The sequence below is a fragment of the Typopeltis vanoorti genome, chromosome 1 (assembly GCF_054136105.1).
Source record: "Typopeltis vanoorti isolate ZY-2024b chromosome 1, IOZ_Tvanoo_1.0, whole genome shotgun sequence".
NCBI lineage: Eukaryota > Metazoa > Arthropoda > Arachnida > Uropygi > Thelyphonidae > Typopeltis > Typopeltis vanoorti.
Window position 1 is genome coordinate 125984560 of NC_143549.1, and position 27470 is coordinate 126012029.

Below are 27470 nucleotides of genomic sequence, written 5' to 3' on the forward strand. Positions count from 1 at the left end.
CAACAATTTATCACCTCTGAAATAGTTGATGTTGTCGTGACGTTCTATTTTCATGTTATGTTCTAAATCCGCCATCTTGGTTCAAGTCACTCTTATCAATATAACAACTAATTGCAAATTGATCACCGATCCAAAAGTAGAGAAATTTATAATTATACTGCGCCAATCTATTTTTAGATTAGTCTATACAAAATAGTAGGATCAATTCTTAATTAAGTTAGCAGTCTCCTCATTTATTTAGGCCGAATTATTTACTATTCCACTTGGGGTTCCTGAAGGGAATTCAGGCAAACTCAATATTTAGATTAACAAAATAAAATATTTAATATATGATATATATAACAAATACAAGAATTCCGCTTTAAAATGAAACGATACAATCAACTTAATACATCTCGCTAAGTCACTCATGCCAATTTAGTGTTCTAAACTTTCACATACAATTCACAGCTTCAAAATCACAAGCTTTCTTAACTCAAGTTAATAAAACGAAACTTCTTATTTAATCAGTCTCCACACATCTATCAGCTGTACTTAATGTTTAAATTCACAGAAAGCACTAATCAAGGTAGACAATATTCCAAGCAATCTTATTTCGGACCTTGAACTTCGAAGATATGTTAATGTTAAAATAAACAAACAAGTATGACTCTCTTACCAGATACAATCTTCAACACATCACTTTATTGCGAGCACTCTTATGAATTAACTTATTTGAGCTAGCGGAACACATTAAATAAAATTCTTCAACGCTTTAACTGAACTACTGTTAATCGCGCTTCACTACTCTAAACAACAGCAATAAGGTACTGATATCCTTCCTTGTATTCTTTTCTGCAACTAGATAAACTCATTATAATTCTTCTCAGGGCAACACAGAGTTAAGACGTAATCCAAGATTAACTGGAACTAATCAGAAATTCCCATTGAATGTCCAGTTCCTTATTTATCCGATTACGACATCAATTTTAATCTATAACAACAGCTGATTTCACTTGCAGCTGAGTATATGATTCACTATGTTTAGGCTCACTTCCAAACACTATTCTCATGAATTTCTTTTGCCCTAGAGAACTTATAATTTTCTTCCACTTCTTTTGCTTGTATCCTACCTCCCTTCCCGCTCCGCATAAACTTCCTTGGCCCTCCAATTCAAAATCTTCTCTCTATATAATAAATATATAAAAATCTTTCCTCTCCTTTCAGTCCGAAGGTCACGCTCTATTCGACTCGTGCTTGTTTATTTCATGCGTCTCCATGAATATGCACATTTAACAATGTGCATATTACAAACTTCAACCAAAATTACAACCAATAGGCTTCATATTTGAATTCTGCCATGGGAATGGATGTGATTTTACACACACACATATATATATATATATATATATATATATATATATATATATATATATATATATATATATATATATATATATATATATATATATATATATATATATATATATATATATATATATATTAAAAAGCTTTAATGACTGATACCGAGAGATAAAAAGATGACATGGTATATTTGAAAAGATACTACTAGTTTACTAGTTTCGTTGAATTGATCAACATCTTCAGGTATCACAATCAAAGAAATATATAAAGAATTACAGAGACTTAAAATTGTAATAACCGAACAAGTACAAAAAGATAGTAACGTGTTTGAAAACAAAATGCGAGCTTGAGTTCCAAACAAACGTAGACTGCGCGCTGTCGCGATTGCGCCAATACTGAACAGAGGCAACGTGTGCCTCAGAGAGATTGAAATTTAGGCGGTTGTTAATATGAGAAGAATCTTTCTCTCGAGCTCATCAGAGTAAACCTAAAGAGAAACATCTTCCAACTCAGTTTCCAGGAGGGTACAAGATTTTATGTGATTATGGAAAGCCATACAATGGCCAGACTGCTAAATCCATCCTTCTACGTTTGGAAGAACACCGTATAGATATCTCCTATAACAGGACTAGAGCCAGTGCTCTCTCTCTCTAGCGACGTTCTCTTTTCAGTTAACTCAGACGAAGGCTGCCAACACATTGTGAAGTGGACTTAAACTTGTAACATCCATGTGTGCTATGATGAGCTCGAGAGAAAGATTGTCGAATCTAGAGAAATTTCTCTAGATTCTTCTCATATTAACAACAGCCTAAGTTTCAATCTCTCTGACGCACACGTTGTCTCTGTTCAGTATTTGCGCACTCGTGACAGCGCGTAGTCTACGTTTGTTTGGAACTCAAGCTTGCATTTTGTTTTCAAACACGCTACTGTCTTTTTGAACTTGTTCTGTAATTGCAATTTTAAGTCTATGTAATTCTTTATATATTTCTTTGATTGTGATACCTGAAGATGTTGATCAGTTCAACGAAACTAGTAGTATCTTTTCAAATATATATATATATATATATATATATATATATATATATATATTAAAAGTAAATAGAAATATATATTGTTAACTAAGCTAATGAAAACAAAGTTCAAAATAAATCTTTAACACACCCATGTACTATAAGATTAATATTTTAAGGGAGCCTCAAAAAAATAAAAATAAAATAAAAATAACATTTTCTTCCTAAGCTTTTGCGCCCGTTATGTTTACTAGTATAAATAATCTCTGCTTAGAAATACACTTTTATTAATACAGACCAGTATTTTACAAATAAACATTTATTAAAACCTACCAGTTTCGCCAGCAAACTGTCTGGCTTTTTCAAGGCATTACAGAGATATGAAAGTTAGTAAATGCAAATTAAAAGGAACATAAAAAACGTTGTAAACCAAACTAGTATCTATGGTTACACGTTTCGCGTGACAAAGATGGCTTATTGTTCTTATTCATTTGTTGTTGAATAAATGAATGAATGAATAAGAACAATAAGCCATCTTTGTAACGCGAAACGTGTAACCATAGATACTAGTTTGGTTTACAACGTTTTTTATGTTCGTTTTAATTTGCATTTACTTTCATATCTCCGTAATACCTTGAAAAAGCCAGACAGTTTGCTGGCGAAACTGGTAGGTTTTAATAAATGTTTATTTGTAAAATACTGGTCTGTATTAATAAAAGTGTATTTCTATCTATAAAAACGACCAAAAATGTATACCTTTAATCTCTGCTTACTCAATGAATGTTAATAACGTAGTTTCTAAGTTTCTATCAAATATAGTTAATTTAAATGAGACAGTTATTACTGCCATCTCATTTGTTTCTTTCTTTAATTTTTCTCAGAAATCTGAATATCTCTAGTCCCTAGTCTTTGATCAATTGCTTTATTTCTAACCCAACTATCTGATGCATAACTTAAAACTGGATTGAACACTTTCATGTATACTGCTAGTTTGGTGTTTTGGCGAATTTCTCTCTTATTCCATATAGATTTATTCAGCTTGCTACCCACGATACCAGCTTTGCTTATTTTGTTCTATAGTTAATTATATCCTCCTGCCTATTTTCATAGTTTTAGGCTATTGCTGATTTTCATATTTAATTTGTTACAGCTGTGATTTAATTTAGGTAGAGAATTCCTGGAGATTATCTGACTAGATATGTTTAGGAGTACAACATCTGCATAAAGCAAAGAACTAAGCTTGATACCTACAATTATAATATCAAGTTTAGTGGATCTTTTTTTCATAATGTGATCTACACAGACGATGAATAAGAGTGGACCTAATAAGCATCCTTGTCTTACCCTTATTTTATATCAAATGATTTTCCTGTATCTCCTTCAATTCTAACTGATGATTGACAACGTAAATATCGACTATGTATTGCTCCGTATAGTGTTCCATTCACCCCATACTACTGAAGTGTTTTGAAAGGAATATCTGTGGGCACATAGTTGTAGTTTTTTTCCAGATCTACATAACTTAAGTATAACGACTCTTGTCATATTCCCGCGATTTCTCAACGGTATGTCTTAATAACCTTTATAACGTGATCTTGATAACCTTTATTTGGCCTGAACCCAAAGTTTCTCTTCCACAATCTTTCTTAACCTCTTTTCAAGTAGCTTTGCATAAATATGACATGGAACAGTAATTAGAGAAATTACTCTGTCATTCTAACATTCAGCTTTATTCCCTTTTTATAGAGGTTCTATGAAAGTTCTACTCCAATCCTCCTCGAGAATTCGACCTTCTGACCAAGCCGTCTGAATTATGCAGTTAAACCAAAACTTTTATACCTCTATACTTAAACAATTCTGGTCAAAAAGAATCTACTCCAGCTGTCTTTCCACATTTCAAGTTTTTGATACCTTTTTCTACCTCACGTATTGATGTGTAATCCTCTTTGCATTCCTCTTGAAAATTTTCTAGTATGATTTTGTCACTGCTTATTTCGTTTAACAGTCTTTCAAAGTAATTAGTCTATACATCTAGGATGTTCATGTCTCCAGTTTTGATGTCCTCTTTATCATCTTTAATTCATTTTATATTACTCTTTCCTCCAGTTTTAAGCTTCTTCAATAGCCTCCAGAACATTTTGCCACCTTCCTGATATTTAATTTCTACATTTTTACCAAAATCTTCCCATGACTTTTGTTTAGCTACTTTTACACATATCTTAGGTTTCTTACATTTTTCTCGGTATTCCTTTAGGGCATCTGCCGACTTATCTTCTAGGAACATTTGCTATGCTTTCTTCTTTCCAGGACTGCTTCTTTAACTTATTGTGTCCACCATGGTGTTCTTATTTTTCTATCCTTACGGACAACTTCACCACTTATCTTCTTGTCTGGATCACTCAATGTTTGCTTTAGAGTTTGCCACTGAGACCTCAAGGTTTGGTTAATCTTTTCAATTTGTTTTATTCTTCGATAATATATGTATAGTCCAATCTACATTTTACGTGTAAAATCTGCTCAACTTTAATTCTTTTTAAAACTTTCTCACATACTGTTCATTTCAATGTGCTATCCATTTTTATCCAGCTTAGCACTAATTAATGGTCACTTTCAATTTCAAATCCTCTGTTCTCTCTTGTATCTTGAACCGGCTTGATGATATCACTATCAACAATGACGTAATTAATGAGACTTTTGTATTTCTTGTATCTTTTCTCCATGTGAATTTGTGCACATCTTTATGTTGAAACATGGTGTTAGTAATGATTAACCGTGTCATGAGCAGAAGTCCATTAAATCCTTACCATTATTATTATTATTATTATTATTATTATTATTATTATTATTATTATTATTATACATTAATGATTAAAGGATATTTCTGCTTATACTGGAACTGTAATGCATATCATATCAAAGGAACAAAATACATGCTAAGATCTGCTATATTATCACAAAAAAGACAGTAGAAGGTAAGAACTAAATAATATAATTAAGAAAAAATCACTAAACACACACATAATAACCACAGTAATGACTATTTAATTCGTAAATATCCCAAGTATCTTGTATCTCCGTACAGTAGTTCAAACAATACTAGAAATAACAGTTAGGGCGCATGATTACAATGGAATCTCAATTATGCGTGCAGTAACGTGTTATAGAAGTTACTTCTATAACACGTTACATCACGCACATTGAAAGTCCATTGTAATCATGCGCCCTAACTGTATGTTATTCCTAGTATTGTTTGAACTACTGTACGGATGATGTCCCAAGATACTTGTAATGAAATATTATTTACGAATTAAATAGTCATTACTGTAGTTATTACGTGTGTTTTTAGTCATAAATTCACCACAGGTTTCGTTATATAAAAATTAATAAGAAAGCGTTCAAGAAGTAAAAGATTCGCTTAAATAAAATGATGGAAATAACAGACACGTAAAATTAACGGATTGGAGACAACGCCTTGTCCGTTTCCATACCTTCATAATCTTCGATCTGTGGCTCGTGATACACCTGCGATTTTTGCTGTTTCGGTTACGACATCTCCTTCAAGCCGCAATCCAATGATAATACCTTCTTGGAGGTCACTGGAGTCTGTCATTTTGCACATTAACTGCACAAAAGCTAATTCAACATCGACTGTGGCATTGCTATAACAATGACTATGGCATTACTATGTGACAGCAATGCCATACTAATGTCACATAGCAATGCCATAGTCGATGTTGAATTATCTTTTGTGCAGTTAGTGTGCAAAATGTCAGACCCCAGTGACCTCCAAAAAAGGTATTATCATTGGATTGCGGCTTCAAGGAGATGTTGTAACCAAAACGCAGAAATCGTACGTGTATCACGAGCCACAGTATCGAAGACTATGACAACGTATGAAAACGGACAAGCCGTTTTCTCCAGGGTTCAATCACATTTCCCACCTTGCAACATCACTGGATAATTTGGGACATATTTTGCAGGAAGAATGGTCTCAAATTCCATTACCTTATGTAGATGACTTGTATCAGTCTATTCCACGTGGAATTGACATTCTAACAGCTGGTAGTAGGCCTTCAACTTTTTAATAAAAGAAATCTCCAAAACCTTATAGGTGTTTCCATTATTTTGAATACCTCCTGCATGTGGTGATGAAGGGTAACTGGAAATTATTCTTGGGTTTTCATAAATACTATTTGAATTTTAGTTTAATAATATTATGATTGAATTATTACAAAAATAAGTTACTAGTTAATTTAGTTCTTATGCTTTGAAGAGGGTGATGTGGTTTATCTGTGAATAATCAATGAAGTAATGTTGTCTGGTGGCATACTTAATATCTGGCTCTGTACGACAATGTTGCGAATATAAGTTGTGTACGTTGAAATGAGTTGACTTTAATATTGCATGTTGAGACTGGACTTCGTGATGATAATTCCTGACCAGACATGTCTCGCCATATCCTGTCAGTAGCACACACATAACTTCAATTTTTAATTTCTTTATAACAGTTTTTGGGGATAATGTTAACTAATCATCGTTATAATCTTTCTTTTCGTTTTTTTGTTTTCAGACTGTTTGTTAAGTTTTTACATATTTTTCTAAAACGGAGTAAAAATTTCCATATAAGACTATTGGATTATCTAAATTGAGGATTTGTTCCAATATGTCTTCCATAACTTCCTCTACGTTGTAATTTCAGTATAAGTGTCAACTCGTGTATCATCTGCAATGATGTGTCCTTCGTGTTTGTTGAGCAGCAGCACTAGTGCTGTGGAAAATGATAGCTATTACGTAATGCCAAGTGACGTCGGTTGTTATTACTGAAGACAGGATGAGTTGACAGGGGCTTTTAAGTTGATATGATTGATGAATGTTTTTATGAGTTCCTGAGAACTTTCTCTCTTTTTGAGGGGTATTTTCATCTAAATTATATTTCATTGACATACAGAAGCGAAAAAATTAATCTGTAAAGAAAACTTTTAATTTTGCAAGAAAATAAGTACAAATAATTAAACTCTAGCTTTATCTAATAATTTATATTCGCTCCTCTGTTCCTAATAAGTTCATTAATTCGCTTAGGCATGGATACTACCTACTTAGTACAAATTCTGCATCTCGAAACCACAGTTTTATAATGTATTGTATTAAGTTATCCTTCGTATCACAATCTAATTTCAAGTCTCTTTTTCACTATTGCTCACAAGTTTTTTATTGGATTATTATCAGGAAAGTTACCTGATCATTGAATCAATTGGATGTTCTGATTTTTGAGAAATTTTTTCACATTTTTTGAAGTGGGGCATGGAACAAGATCCTGTTGAAGATGAGTTCTTTGTTTTTCTGGATTTATGGGACCACTATTTTACCAATATTTTTATTTAGTGGACACTTTTCTTCACAAGTGTTCCTACTCAGGCATTTGCAAAACAACCCCAGAACATCTTTTTAGCTGTATGTTTTGGAGCTTGTTGGAGGTGGGCGAGAAAAGTCTTCTCAGCCACTGATTTGAGAACATAGCATACTCGACCTCTTTGGACAAAGAAACGGCTCTCATCTGAGAATATGAACTTTTACCACTTCTCAACAATCCAATCTTTGTACACTTTTGTCCACTGGAGCGTCTTTTTCTGCAAAGTCGTCATCAACAGTTGTTTCTTTTTCTTTTGGTGCGTGGGTAGTCCTCCCGTCTTCCAACAATTTTCGACGGACTACTATGTCAGAAACATTAATCCCACCAGCTACCAACTCTCTATTTCGGTCTACAGCGGACAATATTGGATTCGTTTTACTTTTCCTAACTAGTAAACGATCGTGAGTAAGTGTAGTTTTCCTGTTTTGCCCACATTTTCCTCTTCTCTCAATAGAAAAGGTACCTGTCTCCCTAAACTTCTTTAAAATCACATTAACAGTACCAAAGCCAATACCATATCCATTGGCAATTAATATTTGAGACATGGACTTGTGCTGAGAAGTGATACATGTTTTTCTTGAAGACGTATCTTTCTTATATATATATACACCAAATGAATAAACGACTACGAATGTCAAGTTGTTGATACTATTAAAAATGCATAACACTATTAACAAACACCGTGGAGACAGTTAAATCACGCAGCACCCAACCAAAATAGTGAACTAAAACCAAAACCAAAAACATGGTGAAAATTCAGCATGTTCGGATTAATTTGTTCGCTGCTGTAGGATATCCAGATTAATATTAGTGGCAGTAGATGTAAGGTAAAAGTATATTTATATTTAGATCTACAATTATAATAAGGCATTCACTTCTGGGTTTAGTATTCTATTCATCCATGTTTCAACTTCTCGAGTTGCTTGGATTTATGTTCAGTTTTATTATTATTATTATTACATGACACCTCCAGAGAGTCCATAGACTTATCGTGGGAGGGCATTTGCTCTACAACTCTTTATCTCCACCACTAAATCCACCAACTACAAAAAAACTGTGACTACAAAAACACCATTTACTGCCCTTCACCATCACTAGTATTTTCACAGACAATCACAAACATCCATGCCCACGGCGGGATTTGAATCCGCAGTCTTTAGGCTGGAGAAAGGATATACTAATCACTTGGCCAACCAGGCTGGCAATCTATCGGAGATCGATCGATTCAGTGATTTTTTCTAGTTTTGTTTATTATGAACATTGATGTCTGACATCAGTGTTTTACCATGTTCAAAGTCAATTGAGATTTCGATATCCTTTCATCCTTTCGTAATGAATGCTTGCCAGAAAGCTTCATTCTCTTTCGCCTGCACAGGATTTGACAGTGAAATATTCTGATGATTATTTTCCCGTATTTCTGTATCACTTGCAGCAACTTTTAGAAGTATAGTATATGTCAATATTATTCACAGTGTTATTTAGAAAGTCTATGAATATGAGCCAGTGTTTCGTTCTTCTTCTGTTAATAAATAAAATGGTGTTTTCTTGGCTTGTGTGCAGAGTTGCTTAACAGGTGTTCATCGTCTCGTAAATATTGGCTTGATCAGGTTCTTTTCGGATGTTTTGTGTCCAGATAACACTGCGCGCAACAGCTTTAAAGTCCGCGCGGTTAGCCTAGTGGCTATGCGCTTCGCAACCATATGCGTGGGGAAAGGGTGTCCTAGGTTCGATTCCCGTCTACAAAGTGAGGAGTTTAAGGATCTTCCTCAGCCACAGTCAAGTTAGCCAGACGTGGACAGCAGGGATTTTTCTCCAGTTTATCTGGGATTTTTTATCCCGCAAGCAGACAAACCGACCCCGTGAACATACAGTCAGGAATACTCAAGACAATCTCTCCAGCAATAGGTCTGAATTGTCAGGTATGCCGGCCCCGAGCCCGGATAAAAATAGGCTGGGGGGGGGGGGATTGAGGTGGTGCTGTACCTCCCCATTAAAGGGGGGGGCTCAAGGCCCTTGAATCACCATACGAAATGAAAAAAAAAAAACAACTTTAAATAGTTATTTTAGGGGAAGAAGAATTATTCAGTTATATTTATGTTCTAATTAGATCAGAAGAGTATGAAATTATATGCCCTCTTCGTTATAGAGGGTATATAATTTCATACCCTTCTGATGATAATTTCATTTAAAGAAACTTCAATGTTTATTTCTCAGAAAAATATTTGATTGTCTTCAGTTCATATAAAACTGACTGTAGCTGTTTTCTGTTTTCGTTGACCTGGCTTAATAATTTTGAGCTCGAATTACAGGGTTTCAGTGCTCTTAAGAGAGATTTTTACAATAATAATAATGACGCTTTTATTAAGAGATCAAAGTAATCAATGAGTACTGTTCAGATTCCCACATAATCATATATATATATTTAAGTTCCGGAATCTACATAAATCATCAGCATCATCGTATATATACTGCGCAAAACAATTAAGGGATATTTTGGTTTTCTTGTAAATTATAAAGATATAAAAGTAATTTACAAATGTAATACATTTAGTTTAAACTATTCTTAATATACAACAGTGTAGAACACGCAACTACATACAAAATCATGTTAAGACTTGTCAAAGCGTGTCTTAGTCGTATTATCATGTGGGGATATAAAAGTGTGGCTTGTTGCGCTCACTTCCACGGTGCATAATTATCACTTCATTTGTAAACTTGTGTCATCTACTACCCATTATTTTGTTAGAAATGGCAGAGCAACATGATATCCCGGAATCCATGGCTTGGAGAACCATTGGTCGATTAGAAGCTGGAGAAAAGCAGCAAGTTGTCCCACATGTGTGTGTGTGTGTGTGTGTGTGTGTGTGTGTGTGTGTGTGTGTGTGTGTGTGTGTGTGTGTGTGTGTGTGTGTGTGTGTGTGTGTGTGTGTGTGTGTGTGTGTGTGTGTGTGTGTGTGTGTGTGTGTGTGTGTGTGTGTGTGTGTGTCGTGTATCTCAAAGCGTGATTTTGTGACTTTGGAATCGCTTTCTGGAGACGGGAAATGTTCGAATTCGTCTTCTTGCCATAGGTGTATATGCTCGAAGACCAATGGTTTGCATTCTACTTACTGCAAATCACAAAAGAGCCTGAAGAATTTGGGCACAGGAACACCACAATTGGAGAAATTAGAACTGGGATCGTGTACTTTTTAGTGATGAGTCCAGGTTCAGTCCCCAACCAGATAACCGTATCTTTATACAGCGTAAAAGTGGAACACGAAATAATCCACGGTTTGTTCGTGAAAGACCCCAACATCAAGGTGCAACTTTGATGGTATGGGCTGGAATAAGTATAGTTGGCCATACTGATCTCTATTTTATCAGACACAGTTCCTTAAGAGCCCCAAGGTATTGCAATGAGATTTTGGAACCTATAGTTCGTACATATGCTGCTGCAATTGGGCAAGAATTAATATTTATGGATGACAATATTCGTCCACACCGTGCAAATTTGGTACAAGAGTGATTTGAGGAAGAAGGTATTAACAGAACAGACTTGTCTTGCCTGTTCACCGGATTGTAATCCAATCGAACATGCCTGGGATGTTTTAGGTAGGCGCGTTTTTGTTCGATTGGTGCCATCACGATCGTTTCAAGAGCTCGAAATTGCTCTCACAGAAGAGTGAGGAAATATCCCACAAGAACTGTTTGATTATCTTTTCCGTCCGTGCACTCAAGATGTACCGCTGTTTTGGCTGTTAATGGATACCATACGCCGTATTAAATTTAACGAAAGCGTTTTCGGCTATTCTTGTTGTTATTCTCATTAACATTATTTACTTGTTATTCTTATTCTTATTAACATTATTTACTTGTTATTCTTATTCTTATTAACATTATTTACTTGTTATTCTTATTCTTATTAACATTATTCTTATTAACATTATTATTATGATGTTAATAAGTTATGTTGTTATTCTTATTATGATGTTAATAAGAAATTAACATTTCTTATTAACATCACGCTAAAATCAATAATTTGTTAAATTTGTAAGAAATATCGATTATTTAAACAACATCTCATCAATTACACCCTATCCATAAGTAAGAAATATTTATTCATGTATAAAGTACCAATAGTATAATTATTTGCAGAAATTTATAATTATCCGACAATAAAATTTTCTCTAATTGTTTTGAACAGTGCCGCTGATAATATGAGGTGAGATTTTCCTTCTACATACACACACCGAATAATCTGGCTTGTTTTTATTCACATTCAGACCACTTCAGTCCTTCATTTTTATAGTTTTATTTACATATTTATTTATTACTTGTTTTTATTGATATTTTAACTTTTTTATTTTAACTGTTTCTTATTTATTGTAAAACCCCCTGCATAATATTAAACTGTGCTTTGTTAGTAAATTTCCCACATACCAAATCTTAACTAGGTTGGCAACAGCCATACCGTCTGGATGGAAAGACCAAAGTTTGAATCCCATTATGGATGTGAAGAACCTTTATATGAACTTTTCAACTGAAGGTGAGTTAGTCTCATACTGGAGATGGCAGGGCTATGCCTCTTCAACCCTCGGAATTTTCATCTTAGAAAGAGCCTATCCGATAAGAAAAAAACACACCCCATTAACACGCTAAGTATATCCTTCGTTGCTTAGTTGTAATTGAAAACACTCTTTAATTTTATTTTCTTCATGATCCTAATTACTGAAAATGGATAATGGAAGCTGCTGCTGTAGCAACTTGTAACGACATAATCACTTTCTACATTCAAACAAGAGATTCCTTTTTTTCAAAAAATAAGAATTTTTTTATATAATAAAAAAACCCTTTGAAACTGGTTTTTATAGTTGCTCTTTATAATGCCATCCAGAAAAGGTTGAAAGCGATAACACAGAAGTTCAGCAGTCACAGGAGCTGACGAGATAAAAGATAATCAAGAGTCATATCAAGAGATTAAATATGATACTGAACTTATTCGCGCATCCAGTAAAAGCATTGTAATTGGTGAAGAATTATATATGTATATATATATATAATTCTTCAATGAGAACATGCTGACAATGAAATTGTGCGGATTGACGTTTAACTTCCCCTGAGAATGTTCTAGTTTGCGAAACTGAAGTTTAAAATAAAGAATTCTTTAAAATAATTCATATCCCCCTGATAGTTTCCGTAAGGCGAAAGATGAAATATTGTACGGTACAAAGCGTGTTATTTTCATAACAGAAAATTCTTTTCCTCCACTGTTATTCATAACTTTCAATTGTTTACTGAATTAAAAGTTTTAAAAATCATAAATAATTCCATAATTTGTATACTAAGAGATAAGTATTATATAATTATATATATATATATGATGGTCTGGTTGGCTGAGAGAATAGCATCTCCGCATGAATACTAAGAAACTGTCCTTTCTAATACCATTAAGACCTGCTGGCTGCGAAATCGTTATGAAACGGTTGTTTTCATCATCCGCTGTAAGACAGCGGATGATGAAAACTTACTAGAAGCGACTTTACTTACTAGAAGCCTTAAGTGGATGGTACTTTATCTTTAGGAAATGGTCCCGAGATTATCTTCTCCTCTGCCCACACAATGTACTAATCTACTTTAAGTTTATCTGCCTTTCGCGCAGATAACACAGACTCAATTTTATCATATACCGAGTATGTACTCTATGGGAACTGCAAGTAATGTTTGACATTAGCATCATGCTGCTATGATCTGTAAGCATTAATCAGAACGGCACTTTCAAAGAAAATTTATTGATACTCGTAATAATAGAACGTGCATTAATATAAGTACTACAAAAAGTGTGTAGATTCTCCAAAAAAATTATTTAATTATTCAGTTCGTTTGAAGTTTGTACAACCAGCAATTCTGGTCAAGTAATCAGTACAGTTATTTATGTATGAAAGGATTCGAATAGCACAGGTCCTTTACTTCATATCCTTCTTAGAACAACTACATTCCAGATAAGTGTAGTGTAGGCTTAAGAAAGTATACTTGGTATTAGCAATCAACTCTAACGATGTTCATCTAAATCTCCTATCTGAGTAACAATGTCTACTTTTCCTAACAGAAACACAACTTTCATCGAGAAATGTTGATCTCGGTTTTTCCATTTACATGGTATGTTGAATCGAACATATGAACATGTTAGCTTCTTATCTCAAAACTGACATGCTCATATGTTCGCTTTGACATACCATTTCAGAGAGTTTCAAAATTAGAATCTTAGAATCCTTTATTTTTGAACATTTTTGCCTAAATCTCTCTCTCTCTCTCTCTCTCTCTCTCTCTCTCTCTCTCTCTCTATGTCCCCTAATGCTGCCAAATCATTTTGATTTTCTTCTTCCTAAACATCAGTTTCTTCAATTTCCCTTGGAGATTTCAATGTGCAAATTTCTGTCTCCAATGACTTTACAAAAAATTGTTCCATGCCTACCATAATACCAGATAACAATAACCTGCGAATCTCTTCTTCACTAGTGACAAGTTAAGTGCTATTTGTGCTCTAAGCACAAATAGCACATAATAGAATAGAAATAGAATTTAATGAAGAAATTAGTGAAGAAATCAACAAACTTTAGTGTTGATTTCTTTTGACTGACAGAACTTTTGCTTTTTTCTTTCTCGTACATAAATGGTTCTATTTCATCGTTCCCCGTAAAAAAAAGAAAAGAAAGAAAAGAATCTCCTAGATTCCTTTCTCGCAAATTTCTTCACAGATGACGTTGGAAAATTTCCTTTTCCTAGATGGCCCAGACGCGCCTTAGTTTCCGTTTACCATTTCTCCGACTGTCTTGATCCTCTAGAGCTGAATACTGCTCCATATCAAAATTTTATTCTCTCTTATTCAACTGATATTTATCTGTAGCCTGGAAATTAGCCCAAATTCAACTTTTTCTAAATGGGAGGCAAATTGTTGAGGGGGAAATTGTCTTCCACTGCCACTCATTTCAGCTCTTTCTGAAGTGATGGACACCACACTACACAACTTCTAAGATATCTTGAAGCTACTCAATGAATAAATTATCCTAGTATGGATTCATGGATTCTACTATCAGTCAACAATGAATATTCTTGCTTATATCACTCCTCTTTGGACAAATGCAATGGAAACGGTTGGTATATTTCAATCGTGTAATCTTTATATCCCTGAGGTACTTTTCTCCTGATTATTGATAAACAAAACACGTTTTGGTCTCCGTTGTCATTTTTGTGAGGCATGATGGATGGTTCTTTATAAATAAAAATGGCAGTCAGTTTCTTTGATGAAATTGAGATTATTAGTCTTTCCCCTCGATCAACGTTCTGCATTTTGCGAAAGGTTCGTTTTGTGCTTTAGCCGACTCTTCAGACTATATTGTCACTACCTGTTATTATGATATGATACAGACCGTGGTGTGCATGAGGATAAAAATCAATCTACTTTATAGCCAATGAAAAAGCAGCAGGTCAAAATTAAAAGTGAATTAGAAATAGCTACAGATCAGTGTCTAATGTAGACAAAATTAAGGTTTCCTTCAAATTGGTTATAAAAATGCAAGCAATAAAGAAACTAGAGAAGCATATTTAATTAAAAAGTAACACTACTGAAGAATTTAAGTATAAAAATTTATACCAACAGAAGATTGATAATTATTTAGAAAAAATAGGAAAATGAAAATATCGAGAAAGAATAGAATAATATGAAAGTCGTTATTACACAGCAGCATAAAAAAGTTTATGGGACACATAAAAATGCCATCAAAATATAAAAAATGTATTATATGGACAATGAAATAAAAACAATAACTGAAATCAGAACATATAGCACATTTACTTATTTTCTAAAGGGGCATTCCTAAAATAAACAAATGTGCTAGAAGTATTGCTGTACTATAAATACTAGAAGAAAATAAGCAGATGTGCTAGAATTATTAATGTCTGTTTAGAGGCGTAGGCATGAAAAATTTCGGAAAAATAATATTTAATAATTGAAAATAAAAAAGCTGTCTTTTAAAAGTTACATAAAAGTAACAAAAAAAAAACAAGAAGAGAAAAGCCAAAAGAGAAACCTGAAAGGAACACACAGAAAGCTGGGAAAAGTTGTGTATCACCTTAAAAATTATATATACAAAATAAGAATCACACGTATTAAAGCATGTGAATGCAGATATAAGAGAAACTCAAAATATAAATTATGAAGTAGATGTAAAAGAATTATTAGATTATTTTGCAGATCTTTGGACAGATAATGCTAACATCAAATAATTGCACCAAAAACAGGCAAACAGATTTAGATGACACAATGACAGGAACGAATTAAAAGGCAACTTAAAAAAATAAAAAAAGGTAAATCAGCAGGAGACGACAGAATAAACTCTGAACTACATAAATTTATTTTTTAAAAAAATTCACCAAAGATTATTAAACATTTTAAATACAGTCTATTCGAAATAGCAAATATCAACAGAATTTAATACAAACATTTTTATAACTATATTTAAAAAGGGAATGAAAGAAAACCCTACTAATTACAAAGGTATTAGCTTATTGTATACATGCTACAAAATACATACTAGAATAAGTAACGAAAAATTGAAAATATTTAGCGAAAAAAATAATATTAGATAATCTAAATGTATTTAGAATAGAACTCTCCGCGATGGATGAGCATTTTGTTTAAAACTACTTATAGAGAGAAAAAAAGAAAATTTAATTAAAAAATCGACTTTTGTTTATACATTCCATCCATCCTGATTTACGCTCATGCGTTGACATACTTTACCCATTCGAAACCGAACTCCCTACGGAATAGGTTGGTTACTCTTTACTCCTGAAGTATGTCTGTAGAAGTGTGTGCACTGGGTTTTAATTTTTTTTTAAATTTTTAAAATTTAAATCTGTACAATTTTTACAGGTTATAGATCTGATAATTAAAATTCTAGATCCGAATCTTGTAAATAAAAGAAATACGCTTAAACGACGCTACCGGCCAAGACGTCTCTAGACGTCTAGGTTATCATGGATGCGAAGTGCATATTAAAATTGTAATACAATTGATATTACATTGAAATATATGATGGATACGAAGCGTATGAGGATGCGTATTTGATTCATAATGGCCGGTAAGATGGTTAAATACTTAAAAGCTTATATGATAGCGAAAGGTGGCAATAAATAAACAAGATAAACAAAGAATGAAAATCAGAGAAATTCGATTCATTAATAGAACCAAATACACATTATTATATGAAAAAAAGAATGGAGATACTTTAAAAAAAAAACTAAAAAGAAATCAATAGATCAACTAAACAGATATAAATAAAATTGAAAAGAATGTGTAAACCGAATGTCTAAACACTCAAGATTCGAAACAATTAATGAAATACAAATAATTGCGAAACGAAGACGCGTACACCTCAGAATAGGCTATTAGATTAAAATTGAGACCAGAAAGGCATAACGCTAAGTACAGTTTCTGACATCGAATCCGTATTTAGCGTTATGATAATGTGATAATGATAAAGATGATAATGATGATGATAATGATAAAGATGCATTATCCTGTTGATACTCAATCGACTTGTCTTCAAATAACCTCCAGATAGTAGGTATGTAACACGATATATTATGTTAATTAAAATTTCTCCCGGCATTTGTAATCGACTGCCTCCCTCAAATGTGGAGAGTGTGTACTCTGGTATAATGTGCAAAGGTTCTCCCTTTTTGTACACGTTGTCAAATCAAGGTGAATTTGATTCACCTTGATTTGATGTTTTGCGCTGCTGAAGTTGAACTCGGATATTGTACGGAAATGTCTTTGGTTTGTACCAACAGTCCTTCTACAGATGCATCCATAGGCATTGAAAGAATTGGAGTATTGTCAGTGAAGGAATATTTCTTCAAAATAAAAATGATTGTTTTAAATGAAGGTGATTGATTTAAAATGGTAGAGTATAGATTTATAACTGTAGTTGCATAAGTAGGATGTAATTTACGACTAGAATATTAAAACCCTGATGTAGAAGGAGATACAAATGGCGGAACGTGTAACAGGAAGGAAAACTATAAACGAAGAATAAAAGGCTTGCCTAAGAAACCGATCACAGAGTTATATTAGGATTGACATCCACTTCGCGTACAATAATTTTTAGAATTCAAGCTCCAACCTGTTTGTTGGTGAGAGGATATTCGGCCAACATGGTCCACTTTTACTTTCCAACAATTTGCCCACTTCTCCATTATCTCAAATCTTAATTATTTGGGTTTAATTATTCTGCTCTTTTCCAGAATACGTTTCCACTTTCGCGTCATTACTATCTCTTCTGAATTAAGTCAAAAACTTTGTATAATCTTCCTTGATTAATACCACAAACATTTCTTTTTTCTCTAATTCTTTTTTTCATTGCTGAACAATCATATGATTCCGCTCTGCGAATTCAAACTGGATGAATTCCAATATAGCATTCATTTTCTGTTTTCTCTAAGAACACAGTTATCTACTATACCAAATCTAATTATGTTTAACGCCATCCTTCTACTTGTAATCATTTTGGCCACTTCCCTCTCATTTCTTAGGTTCTAATCTAATGAAAACCACTACTAATTCAAGTCCTTTCGCTCATCAAAATCATAATCCCCATTTTTGTATGGAACAACTTTTTAAAAAACACATGTACAATTGTTAATGTATTTATTGATTTTCTTATTTTTAGCAAAGGTTTCTAGTTACCTTGCTAAATCTGGGTAAATCCACTGATTTCAATTCATGTCTGTGAATTTATTAAATAATTGAAATATACTATACACAAGCATGGTAAAAACGCAGATGTTTTTGTTCTGTGTTTTATCGCCACTATTTTCTATAAATGTTTCTTAATCTGCAGTAGATTTGCTTGTACAGCTTCTTTCAGTCGTTCTGCACTTATCAGATATAAGTTATAATTGAGGGCATATTTTTATAAAGTTTACAGTTAGCCTTGTTCTTCGATTAGCAATTTATCAACATGTTTTCTTTTCACATTTAGTGAATTAAAATTTCTAATTTATTTCTTTGGAATGTGAATCATAATGAGTTATTCTTCTTTTACTATTTACGTTTAGACTGGACTTTTTCTGTCATCTTTCATGATTTTGGCACTAATCATTTATCTTTTGACTTATGATCCCGCTTATTTCTTTGTAACTAAATTTGTAGCCTTTTAATTCATCTGAGGTTTGAAAAGTGCTCCGATAGTTAGAATTGCTTTCCTGTTTTCGTTCGTTTGCCGTAAAAAAATAATATTAAGATAGTAGGAATGGGGTTAAAGAAACCGTTGTGTACTGCCACCTTATATGCTTTTCTCAGTTGCTACATGAATATCCTTTTATGTTATGAGCAGCAAGACTGCAAACGTCGTATGCATTATAACTAGTTGGAACTGGAAGAAGTTTTGCTTCTTATACCATCACTTTCAATAGATTAATTTGTATTCTTACCCAAAGCATATAATCTCAAAGTGAGCTTTCATTCCGCGCACAATATATATTATCATAAACGCTGATTACACTGTATAAAGTTATTTAGTCCTCACTGTCTGAAATGTCCCACGTTCAGGCATAATATAATTTTTTTATGAAGTTCTTAAATGATTTCATCACTTACAGTATCAGTATTTGTCATTCACTAAGACAATATAATCGTTTATATTCACGTATGTTAAACGATTCCGCCTTACTTCGCACATGAAACAATGCCTCGATAGAAGGCAACCTGAAAACCTAAAAATGAATTTCCAACGTTAGAATATTCCACAATTTGAGAATATAAATTCTTGGGAAATTCCTCTATCCTCTAGTATAAAAATTTCCACTAAATAATAAAAAAAAATTAGATTTAAATTTTATCTCGAAATTTAAGTGAAAGAAAAGTCCTTAAAATCACAATAGAATTACGTTCTATTTTTAAGACTTTGCGTTTCATTTCTTTTTCTTTTGCTCTTTTTTTTAATATTTTATCAATCCAATTACACTTGTGCCACCAATAGTAAATACTGCGTGCGTGTCTAGAAACCATTTGTAGTTTTGATTCATTTATGGCTAGAAAGTTATTGTCGACGTACGTTTACTTTGATCATATCCGGTTTCTCCTTGAACGTTAATGGTCTCTTCTGCACGACATCACAAAAACTCATTTGGAGATCCAAATGGGAAGACAACTTGGTTTTCAGCATCCCGCAGTGATATTTGTGATAAACCAGCTGCTAAGTTTCGGGTTCTCTTTTTCTCTCTTCTATCTTTCTCGACAGAATGGAAATATTGCATGAGCTGCAATTCTTACTACTGATTAATGCAATAACAGATCATTTTGCATTTGTTAATGACGAATCAAAACCTAACATTTCACTGGTGGCCATCTTTGTTGATCATCCCGAACTGTCCTACAAATATGAAGTGGTGAATGCAGCTGTGACCTTGGCTGTAGATCACGTAAGAGATGACTTCTCTCATTTCAATATCAAACTGGTCATCCGGAATGACTCTCGTGTGTGCTGGGAAACCTTCGCAGGCGCTTTGGCCGCTGAGGAATACTATATGAGGAAAGTGCATGCTTTTGTTGGTCCAGGATGTAGCCCAGCCTTGGACCAAGTTGCACGTATGGCAACCTACTGGAACATCCCAACTTATACTGCCGGAGGCATCGACGATATATTCTCAAACAAGCAAGTCTTCTCCACTCTCACGCGCCTTTCTTTCTCCCTGGATGGAGTGAGCAATTTTTTTTTAAAGATACTCAAGAAATTCGGATGGCATCATGTGGCATTAGTGGTGGATGAAACGGAACTCCGAAATAGGCTAGCCGGCAACAGTTTGGAGAGGTCCTTCAAGTCGGAGAAGAATTACGAAATCTTTATCGATCATGTTTCCTTTTCCGGAAGGACCGACTGGGCAACTTTATCTAAGTTACTCAAAACGGCTAGTTCCAGAGTACGAGGTGATCTTTTTTTTTTTGTAATCACTCAATAATTATTAACTTTTATTCTGTGTAGATTCTCTCGAGATAGGATTCTTTATTTCATAGCATAATAACCATACTCTTGAAAAAAAATCTTAAAATTCCACAACGAGCGTATTTATTTCTATAACAGTCAGTGAATATCGAGAGAAGCTTTATCGGATTGTTACAAATAAAATTACATACATTTCGATTTCTCACAGCAATGGAGACCTTTTCTTAAAGTCCTCATAGTAATTTATGATGATGGAGAAAATCTGTGTGTGTATTACTATACAACTCACTCATAAACTACTTAATGCAATTTCCTAATGAAAGTAGTGTCTTTGTAGTTCTAAATAGATATGTAGCTGATATGTTTTTATATAATGCATGTTTAACTCCACAATACACTTCTTCAGAGTACATGATTCTCACACTCTTACCTTCACTTTGGTGAAACATGAGGAGGGTACTTTGCCAGTTGTAAACTTGTCATGTTTTTAATAAAACTGCAGTAATATTAAGTCGTGGGAATACTACTAGAGGTGTGAGATTTTTAATAATCCTGTTACTTCTGAAATTACGTCCAGTTTTGTCCTATTTTATAGCAATCTCATGCATGAATTATTGTAAATCATACTAATATCCTGTGGGTTCTAAAATCATTCTTTTTAGGAAATTCTTATTAATTTAGGAAACGCTGCTAATTCCCAAGCGTTAAGAATTATTTCAAAAATAATATTTAAAAAGAAGCATAAATATTTGCTGTTGTAATGGTTAATTGTTAAGAAAAATTACAATACTTGTTTTATCTACCCTATAATTATCATGCATGGAAGCCACTTTCAGATGGACAATGATTTGATTTCCGTGAATTAGTTTTATTTTATACATGGGAGGAATTACCTGTGTTTTTCTATCCACAAAAATTTGAACTTAATTCGTTATAGCACGCCTATTAATTATTCGTCTTGCTGTTTCAAACAAACTGTATGCTTAATAAAACACACTAAGACGCCTGTGTTGTATATGTAAAGAAATCTGAAGAACCAAGATAATGAGATTCTAATTTTAGCTCTTTTAAGGATTGGCTATATTGAATATTTCATGATATCTAAAGAATGCACTGCAGTTAATCTCAGAATCTCATTATATGCAAATATTTTAAATAAAAGCGACTAAACGCATTGCAGTTGATCTTCAAGGGTCATAACATATGGATATAATTGATATAAATTATTGGTATAAATAATCGATAATGTCAAGTTATTAAATAAATAAAATTAAATTTGTATGCTTCATAGTTGGAATGATGTGTTTTATAGGGAATTCAGAACATTAGTTGAAAAGCAGATGTAAATTTAGAAAGATATAAATGAAGAAAAGTGTCCACAGAAAAATCTTGGGACATCACAGTCTTACGCATACATCAAACAAAATTTTATATTTTATATCATTTTCCTTAAATACAGATCATTTAAGAAAGAAATTATAGTGAAACTAATACGAATATCCCATATGTACACTGAAACAGTTATTGGTAAGAAGCTATCTGATTTGTAATGTACGGTATGAAGCAAAAAAAAAAAAAAATACTGAACTTTGACACCCTTTTCATTACACGGGCTATGAGACATGCTATTCGACTGCATGCACATTAATAGAAGAGCACGTGTATTCTATTACATTTAGCTGCAGCAATGGTGTTGACGTTGGAACAAAAGACGTTTGTTTTTGTTGAGCATTATTTTCGTTCACACTCAGTTGGTAAGCCTACGACATGTTTGTGAGTAATTTGTTCGTCGTTTCCGTAAGCGTGCTCCAAGCAATAGCGTCATCATTGCCTTAATCCATGGGTTCCGAGATACCGATAATGTTCGGTCGCAATGCAAAGGGCATTCTGAGAGATCACGAACTGTCAACACAAATGAGAATCAACGGCGTGTGCTGGAGAAAGTGTTACAATCTCAGAAACGCAGTCAACGCTGAACAGCGGTAAAACTTGGAATACCGTGGCAGTCACTACCGAGAATCCTTAAGAAGCTGGGTTCCTTTTCGTAAGTCATTCTAAGGTGGGTTAGTGTTACAGCTGTGGATTACACTGCACGGCGCGAATACTGTGCACGCGTGCTGGCCAATGTCTATGAAAATCCGACCTGCCTTCATAATGTCTAGTTCTCGGAAAAAAGCCCATTTCCATCTAAGCAGTCATCTTAATAGACGAACTTACAGGTTTCTTGATTTCTGGAGACCTGAATTTGTACAAGAGAAACCTCTTCATAGCCGGAAGTTTATTGCACGGTGTAACCGTGACCTTCAATAGCGAACGATACATCGAGAATGTGTTGGTTCCCTTTATATAGGATTAGCATAGGATGTGTCGTGCAAAAAACATTTCATTTTGTGCCCGGATATTACAACATGATGGACCAACCTGTCACACATCATGTGGTTCTAGAGCCTATTAATCAGAACAATTTCCCGAGAGGCTCATTTAGTGGCACAGAATTTCTGCACCCTACACGTTCTCCTGATCTCACACCCCTTGATGCCTTCGTTTGGGCTATGTTGAAGGAATGGTTATTCCACCATGATCCGCCTTCAAATCTTGGTTAACTGAGGGATAAAATTACACGATATGTCCAACAGATGTCTCAACCCTTTACTCCAAGGTGACAGAGAACCTTCGCATGCGCTACGAAACCCCCTGTTGAAGGACAAGGTACCCATTTTGAGCACGTAATCTACTGTGGTTAATGCTCTGTTCGACCAAGATTCCACCGATGGTTATGGATGGACATGATATCATGTGTGAACATGTATTTCTTTGTTAATAAACCTGTTTACTCCATTGCATATATTCAGTACTGTTTTTTTGCGCTATACTGTACTAACATATATGAGCACATAGGTAACATGAATAGTAATTTTATATTGGCCTCGTTATGAAATAAGTGTATAAAACTATGCAACGAATCTAGAGAACTATAAGAACGTCAATCAGTAGTTTAAAACAGTGCTTCCCAAACTTATAGATGTAATGACCCCCTTGGAAAAATTAAAATAATTCACGGCCCCAACGAAAATTAAATTCATAATACAGACATATATTATTATAATACTTATTGTATTTATATTCAATACAAAACATACACAGCGAATATTGCAAAAATCAAATGCAAATATTACATTTTACATTTTTAGCATCTTACATACATATTTGATATGGTCTTAAAACATTTTAAATTTCTTATCCTTATTTCACGGCTCCCTCAACAAAACTAACTGCCCACAGTTTGAAAAGCGCTGGTTTAAGGGACACATCTTCATTGAAGAGAAAATATATGGTTGTCTGACATTTACAGCGGTAGTTTCTGCAGTCACTGCGAATGATTTAATATAAAGTATATGAAAGGAACTCATTGTGGATCAATGAACAGCGTTTTGAAATTAAATTTAGTTAATGATTAACTTCACTGGTACAAAATTTCATTAGAAACAATGGAGATCTTAATCAAGAGTTTGGATGTATTTGAAAGCAATGGATAAGCATTTAAATTCAAATTTCAGCTCGTTCGTCTGTAATCATGTGAGAATCATTGATATGGACTAATTTAAAAAAAAAAATATAATATATTTCAATTCTGAGTTTAATCTGATTAAAATTGTAGAATATATTTCAATTCTGAGGTTATTATTATTATTATTATGGGAGACTCCAGGGAGTCCTTAGACTCATCGAGGGAGGCCCTAAACATCATGTCCACACAAGTATACGACATTCTCACAGTATCTATCATACCTTGCTTTGAACTCACTCACCTTCATAGCACCCACAACAGACTCTGGCAGCTTATTCCACTCATTTACCACTCTAAAAGTAAATAATCCAGCTCTAACACCCTTGCTAACCACACTCTTGCCCAGCTTCCATAGGTATCCCCTAGTTCTCCCACCATCAGTCCTGATCTCAAAAATATCCTCTGAATTAATCCTATAGAAACCCTTTAGCAATTTGAATGTCTCCATTATATCTCCCCTTTTCCGCCTATCAACTAATTTCTGCAACCCACAAATATTCAACCTATTCTCATATGGTTAATTCCATAGACCCGCTGTCATGCTGTCATCTTATTCACTCGCCTCTGGATCCTCTCCACCCCTCCCCATAAAGAAGGAACCTAGGTGACCAAATCTGGGCACAGTAGTCAAGATGAGGTCTTATTAAGGCTCTGTACAGAGGTACAATAACTTGCTTGTCTCTGCTCGTCAAGGTATTTTTCAACAACCAAGTGAGTTGATGAGCTTATTTAGCTACTTTTGCAATGTTCTCCCTAAACTAATATCTATTTATTTCCTACTTAGCTCTCACGATTACTGAATTCCTTCATCGAATTTATCTTTCCAATTAACGAACAAGGTTATTTTTAAATCCTACTCAAATGGAAAGAAATACACATCGAGTCTTATAGTTAAACAGTTTCTGATTCTTTGAAATATAAACCTATATCATGATCACTTGGAATGCAAATCAGCAGGCAAATGGCTTCGCTAATGTTCACAATTATTTTATTGGGAAATTTAAAAATAATAAGTATTATAACTAAAACAATACGAATGATCTTCCTGATTTTTCGTATTGTCTTTATTTTCTTATGTATTTTATAGTAAGTAGATATTTATTGCAAATACCAGTAACAGTTTTCAATTTTCATTTTTTGGGATTTGAAAAACGAAACTATGAATAGAATGATTCTGAATACACAAATGATTTTCGTACTGTCTTTTTATGCAACATCAGCTGAAGACTTTAATGTCAGATCTAATACAGACTTCTACATATTGACAAAAAAAGTGTTGGTTCTTTTTTTCTTATTAAATTTCTTCTTCTTCTTTGTTATAAAACTAGATTTGCAAACAGTGCAGAAAACAAATAATTATGTTCAATAAAACTAAGATAAACAAAACGAAATTTGTCGATTACGGAATAATAATTTTGTATTTTGTGAAATAATATTTCCGCGTGCATTAAATAAAGGTAATGTAAAAATAAAGGACGATTTGTTTATAAGTATACAACATTTGATAGAACTTGAGATTTTTTATGAATAATGTGAGAAGTCGATAATTCGCACAACTTGGACACGAACGTGGCGATAGTACTGAAATTGCTAATACAAAGACTGCTAAATTCAAACAGCTAAGGTGAAAAAAGTCTGAACTAATGTAAATATTCTCATTAAAGCCTCAGTGATGTGCAAAACTTTTGCTTTTCGCTTAGGAGAGGTGGAAGGAAGTTGAATTGCTTTGTGTGTGTGTGTGTGTGTGTGTGTGTGTGTGTGTGTGTGTGTGTGTGTGTGTGTGTGTGTGTGTGTGTGTGTGTGTGTGTGTGTGTGTGAGAGAGAGAGAGAGAGAGAGAGAGAGAGAGAGAGAGAGAGAGAGAGAGTATGAGAGATGAGAGAGAAAAGTATTATTTAATTCGTAATGTATGTCTGGTACAATTTTCATTTCAGTGTTTATCATCATTGCCAGCGGAAAAGTAGTTCGAAAGATCTTAATTGAGGCTCACGACCTTGGTATGGGAAACGAGGAATATACCTATCTTAGTGTTGAACTTATCAAGAACAAGTCATTGGGAGAGTTTTCATGGTATCTTCCCTATGATGATAGGAATAATGTAAGTCAGTAAGACTTCATTCTTTTATTCATATAACAGTTTAATTGAGCTCTCATAAGCATTTGCTACATCACAGTATCCCGATTTTCTAAATCAGCACGCAATCATATTAAAAGAGCGAGTCAGAAAATCACGACTTACTCTTATTAAAGAAATCATTTTGGCCATAATTTCACCTATTAATTCTTGTTCCAGATTGCTGCACTCAACACCACTAATATTTTCATTGGGCTAAATAGGAAAGTAAACATAATGTATGCACTGAATACAAGAATCCATTCATCACAGTTTTCTTACAAAAACACGTTCTGTTCTGCAAAAGTTAACAGCATTCAGTTACGCTCCATTAGGATAAAGACAATCCTTTCCAGGAAGTATGTAAGTATCGCATCATGATACCGTGGGAATTGGATATGCTGCTGCTGTGCAATGAAATAAATTCCTTCTATCAGTGATCGCACGGTCATAAAAGAGGGTGGGTTCAAATGTTGGCACTAGGTTGGCAGAGTAAATAGAGCATCATATATCCAGACAACGAGCTATATTTTCCAATTCCACTGCCACATGAAATGCAACAATTTTTCTTCTTAAATTTTCTGTTACACTTGTGCATACACTAAACCTTTTGGAAATGCCAGCGATCAACATGATTCGACATGAAGCCTTAAATCATTTGACTGGCTGAGAATTTGACTGTTCACACCAGACAGTCAGGGTTTAATCTATCCCCTGATCATCTTCGAAGTGTGTGTGTGTGTGTGTGTGTGTGTGTGTGTGTGTGTGTGTGTGTGTGTGTGTGTGTGTGTGTGTGTGTGTGTGTGTGTGTGTGTGTGTGTGTGTGTGTGTGTGTGTGTGTGTGTGGTGCGTGCATGCGTGCGTGCGTGCGTGCGTGCGTGCCGTCGGCGTCCTTCAGGCTAAACTTTTCTTCGTCAGAAAACATTACTCTTTTCTAGTGATCAGGGATTCATTAGGCATGCTCCTTTTGTCAATTTAACCCAGCAAATTTCATTTTTTAATTAATAAAGGCTTCTTTTTAGGGCGCCTGGCTATCATTACCTG

General features: G+C 33.9%; 1 protein-coding gene across 1 annotated transcript in view; it reads left to right on the forward strand.

The window, feature by feature from the left end:
* The window catches only part of LOC150110403 (atrial natriuretic peptide receptor 1-like), a 61589-nt gene that overhangs the window by 2544 nt on the left and 31575 nt on the right, over positions 1–27470 (forward strand). The window contains exon 2 of the mRNA XM_090397580.1: positions 26248–26411. Within this exon, the coding sequence (XP_090253706.1) occupies positions 26248–26411 (164 nt within the window). The remainder of the gene's footprint in view (positions 1–26247; positions 26412–27470) is intronic.